The 7,972-nt window shown below is 39.7% G+C and overlaps 1 protein-coding gene across 1 annotated transcript in view; it reads right to left on the reverse strand.

The window, feature by feature from the left end:
• Window positions 1-7,972, reverse strand: part of TXK (TXK tyrosine kinase) — a 62,686-nt gene that overhangs the window by 31,896 nt on the left and 22,818 nt on the right. Inside the window, exons 2-5 of the mRNA XM_006759258.2 lie at window positions 7,373-7,427; window positions 6,074-6,176; window positions 4,835-5,040; window positions 1,746-1,811 (exon numbers count right to left, since the gene is read on the reverse strand). Coding sequence (XP_006759321.1) covers window positions 1,746-1,811; window positions 4,835-5,040; window positions 6,074-6,176; window positions 7,373-7,427 — 430 coding nt within the window. The remainder of the gene's footprint in view (window positions 1-1,745; window positions 1,812-4,834; window positions 5,041-6,073; window positions 6,177-7,372; window positions 7,428-7,972) is intronic.

Genomic DNA, 7,972 nt, shown 5'->3' on the forward strand with positions numbered 1-7,972 from the left:
TGGAAAAACCAAATTGGGATTCTGATAGATAGATAAATAGATAGATAGATAGATAGATAGATAGATAGATAGATAGATAGATTTTTTTAAAAGACTTTTTTTTTTTTTCTTAGCGGGAGATTTCCAAACAAAACTTCCCTGACCTGGCTTTCAAAGAGACCTGTTTGTGACTCATAGATACAGAGAACAATTTGATATTTGCCAGATGGGAGGGTGATTGGGAGGATGGGCGAAAAAGGTAAAGGGATGAAGAAATACAAATTGGCAGTTACGGAATAGAATAGGGAATATAGTCCATAATATTGTAATAACTATGTGTCGTGTCGGATGGGTACTAGATTTATCAGGGTGATCACTTTGTAAGTTATATAAATGTCTACTCACTGGGTTGTACACCAGAAACTAATATAACAATGTATATCAACTATAATTGAAAAAATATATATATTAAAGAGAAAAAAAAGCAAGAGGGTACACACAAACAGAGAGAGGGAGGGAGAGAGAGAGAGACCTGTTTGTGTTGGTCAGCTTTAGTGGAGATAGTGGTGACACCCCTATGGGCCATCCTTGAGTAACTGTAGACAGCTGTGGAAATGTTTTCCAGGGAAGGTGGGTTCGGCCACGAAGGGCTTTGTCTGACTGAGTGGAGACTGGAATTTCAGGGGGAGAGCTAAATGACGCAGGTCAAGAGACGGGAGTGAAAGAAAGGAGAAGAGAGAAGAGACCCTCTGATGGGGCCAAGGAGAGTGACTTGGGAGAGAGGTCTAGCTTGAGACATAGCTAATAGAGAAGTCTGGTAAGGTTACGTAGATGTGCCATGTATCCCGTGGTCATCCGTCACCTGTTTCTTCCCTCCAATAAAGTGTACGTTATTCACCAATTCTTTAAAAATTGGATTTGTTTTAGGGAAGGGATACGCTGAGTCTGGCCTCTAGGTGACTTAAATTGGTAGCAAGGTGGACCAAGGGGGTTCTCTCATTCAATGTGTATTTGCTCACTGGTTCTCAGAGAAGCACGGGCCTTAATGCCTCCGCTCATTACCTACTGCCACCTGCTGGAAGCATATGTTAATTGCAAAACAAGTATCTAAGTGGGGGGAGGGCACTCAAGAGCTCAAGTTGATGCTGAAGTTACAAAAGACTAGGACTACTCCCAGCTCGGCTACTCCCTACGTATAAATTAATCTCTCAACTATAGTTTCTGATCTGCAGAATGAGGGACTAAACAAGTGATTGCTAAGATCTGCTCTAGCTTCCAGATCCATATAACAAAAAACAGATTTCTAAGCAGGACTCCAGCAAACATGCCAAGAGTTCTTCCAAACTAGACTGGCCTCGTCCTCATCTGCAACTGTTTCTAAAACATTTCAAAACAGGAGCCAAAATATAGTAACGTGTCTATAAATTCAGTCCAATTTGCCACTCATTGAAAATGTAATGTCCTTTTAAAAATAATTTTCCGTTTAGGACACAGAGTAAAACAAATGCAAGACGAGTGTTTGGTTTCGTGCTGTCACTGCCAAAACAAAAAAGAATGGCTACACAAACCGAAACAAAAATAAGTTTAAGAAAAAGAAGTTTCTGAATCAACCATTATAAGGATCAAAGGCCTCTTGAACCAGAGCTGCCGAACGTGTGACTTTCTTTTCCTTTTTCAGACCGAAAACAGTATTTGCGCTTATAACCTGACAAAATGTAGCTGATTTTCATAGATTAACCATAGAGCGTATTTTGGAAGACACTTACTCATAAATTTCTAAATTGGTTAGTTTGTTTTCAGCCACGTAGTTGCTTGGAATAAAGCCTTCATTCCTATAACAAAAGACAAAGCAAAAATAAAAATTTGGCCAAGTTTCTAGCATTATAATGGCAACAATTCTTATAAATGTCAAGGCTCTAGGGGAAGTCAAATTCATTTTATTGATGTAGTTGTTAAAAGAGGAAAACAGGTTTTTCACTTCCACATTTAACTAGAATCTCAAAATAATAAATAGTAAGATTCTGACGTATCATGTGAGTAGTTTAAAGGTGTCTTATGACACCAGAATCTTTTTAGAGAGAAAAGGGGGCATTTACATGACCACTGAGATGTCATAGTGACCAGGTTAACAGCAGCGCAATTACAAAGATATTGTTTGCTGCAGAGCATTCGATAGAGTAGACATTCTAGTTTAGCCACGTCCCTATTACAGCAACGTGACGAAGAAATGTTTGAATGTGCCTTTTTTGCTCGAGGAGGGGCATTTCTCTAAGACAGACACTAAGCAGGGAAATTGCTGGGACACCACGCATGTGCGTCTTTCAGTAGACACAGCAAATTGTCTAGAAGGAAGATACACCAATTTACCAGCCCTTCCGCGGGGCGAGGAATTCCCTTTTCTTACACCTACACCTTCAAATTCCATTTGAAATTACAAAAAGATCCCGAAGACATATTATTGGGAAATAAAAGCAACTAATAGAACAATGTATAAAATGTGATAAGGTTTAGATCAATCAAATCTGCAAACAATACCATATATTTCAATATGTGAGTCACAGTGCATTGAAAATGATTTACTAAATGAAGAACGGTGCTTATTTTTGAGAACGTTGGCATTATTTATCATGTTTTCATATTATAAAGAACTATACGCACTTATTAACTTTAAAGTTAAATATTAATTGGTTGGTTGGTTGGTTGTTTAGGTCTGAATCATGCCAACAGGCCACCTGCAGGAGTCGCTATTTCCACAGTCTTAAACCCACTGATAACTATTCCCACTGAAACATCTCTATCACATGTTGAGTCTAAACTAAGATTTGGAAAGACAGCCAAATAATCAGGAAAATATAAAGAAAGAGGGCATGAGCCCTAACCGGTTTGGCTCAGTGGATAGAGCGTCAGCCTGAGGACTCAAGGTTCCCAGGTTCGATTCTGGTCATGGGCATGTACCTTGGTTGCAGGCACATACCTAGTGGGGAGTGTGCAGGAAGCAGCTGATCAATGTTTCTCTCTCATTGATATTTTTAACTCTCTATCCCTCTCCCTTCCTCTCTGTAAAAAATCAATAAAATATATTTTTTAAGAAAGAAAGAGGGCATGAAATATAAATACTTCTGATATTTGTATATTTATAATCTTCAAATCTTGACAAAGATCAGAAATCAATGCCAGCATTCTCTCCCAGAGAGCCCAGAAACTCCTCAGAATCCTTCTCTACCCAGGACTTCAGTCAGGCATTAACCATCTATTGCAACTGACACAGTGAAGTCTGTTTGCATCCCAGGGTCTTTTTTCCCTTGCTGCTTAATTCAGCACCTACTTCCAAAACTAGTCATTGTAGAAATATGAAAATAAGGAAGAGCCTGTTTCTGTTCCTGCCTTAGAGCCTAACAGGAAAAAACAAATAAGCACATCAAATTCCCAGAGAAAGTGTAAATCAGAATAGGAACCTATAGGAATTATTATTCCCACTTTATAAATAAAGACATAAAAACTCATTAAAAATAGAACTAGCTTGTGACCCAGCAATTCCACTTCTGAGCATTTATTTGAAAAACAAAAACAAAAAAACAAACACTAATGTGGACCCCAATTTTCATTGCAGCATTATTTTCAATAGCCAGGACATGGAACCAACCTAAGTATCCATCAATGCAAGAATGGATAAAGAAAATGTGATATGATAGATAGATAGATAGATAGATAGATAGATAGAATAGATTATTATTTGGCCATACTAAAGAATTAAATCTTACCATTTACAACAATGTAGATGGAACTTTAGGGCACTATGCTAAATGAAATAAGTCAGAGAAAAGACAAATACTGTATGACCTCACTTATAGGTGGAATCTAAAAGGTATTTTACATTAAAAATGAAAGCTCATAGACAAAGAGAACAACTTGGTGGTTGCCAGAGATGGGGGAGTGCCGTGGGGGTGGGAACAATTGGTGAAGAGGGTCAAAAGATACAATTTCCAGTGACAAAATAAATGTCCTGGGAATGTAATGTACAGCATAGTGACTATAGTTAATAGTACTGTTTTGCATATTTAAAAGTTCTCATCACAAGAAAAAATACTCTGTAATTATCTATGGTGACAGATGTTAACTAAACTTCTTCTGGTGATGGTTTTAAAATATATACAAATATTCCATCACTAGAGGCCCTCGCAGCTTCGTCAAGAAGGTCGCCTGGAAGATCATCTGGACGGTCATTCCGCTGTTTGGCCATTCAGTTGATTTGCATATTATGCTTTTTTTTTATTATAGGTCATGTTGTACACCTGGAACTAATGGAATGTTATATGCCAATTACAGCTCAATTTCAAAAAGAAAAGAAATGAAGTCCGCCTGGTGTGGTTCAGTGCTTGAGTGTTGGCCCATGCACCAAGAGGTGTCTGGTTCAATTTCCAGTCAGGGCACATGCCTGGGTCGTGGGCTCGATCCCCGGGGGGGGGAAGGGGGGGGGCATGCAGGAGGCAGGAGGCAACCAATCCTTGTTTCTATCTCCCTCTCCCTTCCTCTCTCTCTAAAATCAATTTTTAAAAACATATCTTTTAAAAAAGAAATGGAAACAGACAGGGTAAGTGACTTGCCCAAAGGACACGATAGTAAGTGGCAGCATTGGGATGTGAAGCCAGGTGTATCTGCTTCTGAGAGTCTGCTGAAATCATGGTGCTAGAATGCCCTCATACGCATGGGGAGCTGGGGGGACAGGTTTAATTTCACATAGAAGGAAGTTATAAACCCAGAGAAACTGAGCCAGTAAACAGCCCTCTTGATGCTTCAGATGTCTGTAGGGGATCAAAGGGGAGGTATTTGATAAGGACCGAGCCACCAATCTTACCCCCAACGGTCTCTTGCCTTCCACCAGTGAGTATCATGCTTCTCCAGGATCAGGTACTCCTCTGCCCTCTTTAATGCTAAGTCACAGGGCTCTCTGGGCAGGAAATCATAGAGTGCCATGACTAGGGTCTTCTCTTCAGCAACCTCAAGGGGCGGGAGGGGAGGCAGCGGCTTGCGTTTTGATGGTTGCACACGGCCCCTGTTGGACTGTGAAAACCAAGCAGTGAGTAGCTGTGCCACTGTTTTAACAATATACTGATCATGATCTGTACTAATCACGAAGAGGCATAGAGCATCTTTGCCTGCTGCCTCCCTTCTCCCATCCAGCTGTGCCAGAGCAGAAGCCAGGGTGGGATAAACGTAGGAAATGAGCAACTATAAAACAACTTTCGGATCCAGCAACACACTCATGGTTTGGAAATTTTCAAGATCACACATTCTGTTGCCAGCATTGCATTAATTTTGTTTGTTTGTTGTTTTTTTACATTGGATATTTTTTTTCCCCTTGATTTCTTCCCCAATAGTTTCACTTTATGTTATGGATTTTTTTCTCTCTTGGAAAAAGAAAAGCATAAGTGAAATAAGCCAATCAATGAAGGAAAAATACCACATGATCTCACTCATTTCTGGATAATAAAGACCATTATAAACTTATGAACAAAAATAGATACAGAGGCAGAGAAGCCTCGAACAGACTGTCATACTACAGCAGAAAGGCCGGGGAGGGTTGGGGGACAGTACTGGTATAATTACAGATGTAACAAGACAATAAACACCAGAACTTCGATGGAGATCCAGACCAGAACTTGGCTAGAGATCCTGGCTAGGCTGCTGATCAACTGAAAAAAGAAAAAAAAGAAAAAGAAAAAGAAAAGCAGCCCTTTTCTTTCAGGTGCTGTAAGCTTGTGCTTGGCTTTACCATGCTTCCTAAGAACACTGGACTGAAAACTAATCCTGGCCTCAAAGGGGCAGTAGCCAGAATACATTTTTTCCCTATTCTCTGTCCAGTTTCAAGTTCTTCCAAAATATAACTGAGCAGGCTATGTTAACTGGTCTTTTTTTTTTCTTCTTTCAATTTCTTCTAGAAAATTCATTTGCTAAATGCTTATTGAGCCCTTATTATGTGCCAAGCGCAATACTAGGACCTGGGCATGGTAGCAAACAGTACCTACAGGAGCAGATCCTAAAAACGCAAGCTTCCTTGACCCCCACCCTTACCACCCATCAAGATGATACTCACTTGCTTCTTACTTCTCAATTCACTGAAGCACCGTCTGCGAGGCTGAATGTATTTTTCTGAGAGTTCTTCATCATTGCTCAGGCTTATTTGTGTTCTCACTTGCCTGACATTAAAAAAAAATAAGAAAATAATCATGTTACACTAGATCAGCGGTTCTCAACCTGGGGGTCGAACAACCCTTTCACAGGGGTCGCCTAACACCATCGGAAAACACATATATAATTACATATTGTTTTTGTGATTAATCACTATGCTTTAATTATGTTCAATTTGTAACAATGAAATTGGGGGTCACCACAACATGAGGAACTGTATTAAAGGGTCGCGGCATTAGGAAGGTTGAGAACCACTGCTCTAGATCATCCCAAAACTAGTACAAAAATCCAGGTCTCTTTCCTGAGGCTTTTTTAATTATGAAGACTATTTCCTTGGAAAAGTTACTATACCTCTCAGAATTTAATTTTTCTTATCTGGAAACTAGAGGTGCTAAAAGCACATAGAGTTGTTATGAAATAAAATTGAGGAAACATGTCACATGCCCAATACAAAGTCTGGTCCATGTTAAAGGCATAAAATTATAAACATGATCATGTAACACTCTGTATCAGGCACAGTGTTACTCATTTTACATGCATTACCTCATTTGATAGCATCTATTGTTATAAGTAGACATGATATAGTAATTAAGAACATGAGTTCAAATCCCAGCTCTACCATTTCATAGTGTGGCCCTGGGTAGGCAATGTAATGTCTCTAAGCCTCAATTTCCTCATCTGTGAAAAAATGAGATTGTAAAAATCCATAGGTGGCTTTGAGAGTTACTTGAGCTAATAAATGCAAACCTCTTAGTACAATCTGACATATGGAACACTCCCATTAAATGTTAGCTGTGACTGTTTCCATGGTGCTTTGGATTTTATTCTTATACATTCATTTGCTGGACACCAAAGTATAGTTTTGGTGGAGATAGTCAAATGAATAAGACAGAATTCTTGCCTGTAAAATTATAGAGTGGAGCACAGACATACAAATAGGATACACGAATTAAATATTAAATAAAGAACCAAACTGCATGCTTTGGAAAGACAATCGAAGGAGCAATTAAACCCAAAAGGATTAAGAAAGGATCACAGAAGGCCTGACATTTGACCTATGGCTTTAAATAACTAGGCATTTAAAAGGGGGGAAAAACGGGAGAAGAGTTTCCCAGGATAAGGCAACAGCAGATACAAAGAGACATGGAGACTCGAAACTGAACGCATTCATTTCCAAGTAGTTGGCCTCGGAAACAAGACTTACCGCTTCTGCACGGAACAGCAACAGCAACAACAGAAAATCGACTGGATGGTATTATCTGAAAAGCAGAACATTCTCAACTGTTAGAAAGCCATGGGTCCATGATAGCCAATAGATAAGACTGGGGGTGCTATTCCAAAGGAGGAAATCCCCTATCACCGCAGCGGGGATGGGAATTATTATAAAACGTATGCAAAGTCCGACCATGCCCTCCTTCACAAGCGGAAGGAGAAAACCTGCCACGAAAGCAAGTTACTGGCACCCCGACCAATGTGGTTTCCCTTCTCAGGCTCTTCTCGCCAGGCCTGGTTTGTGCAGTTTCCTCCGTCTGCAAATGATGACCACTACGCTCTACCTTATCGTGGTCAGGGCTAATGTCAGCTAGCAAACGCACAAAAGAATGGACTTCCACCACGTTCTCCTCGAGAATCTGCTCACAGTGATTTTGAATTAGGTCATCACATGTCCTTAAAAAATATTTATTATATTTTATATCCTATACTAATAAAAGACAAACATGCAAATTGACCATACTTTCACTACGTCATAAGCCACACCCACCAGACAATCAGAGCAACTATATGACAATTAACCCAACCACGA

This window comes from Myotis davidii, unplaced genomic scaffold, assembly GCF_000327345.1.
Source record: "Myotis davidii unplaced genomic scaffold, ASM32734v1 scaffold455, whole genome shotgun sequence".
NCBI classification, from domain to species: Eukaryota; Metazoa; Chordata; class Mammalia; order Chiroptera; family Vespertilionidae; genus Myotis; species Myotis davidii.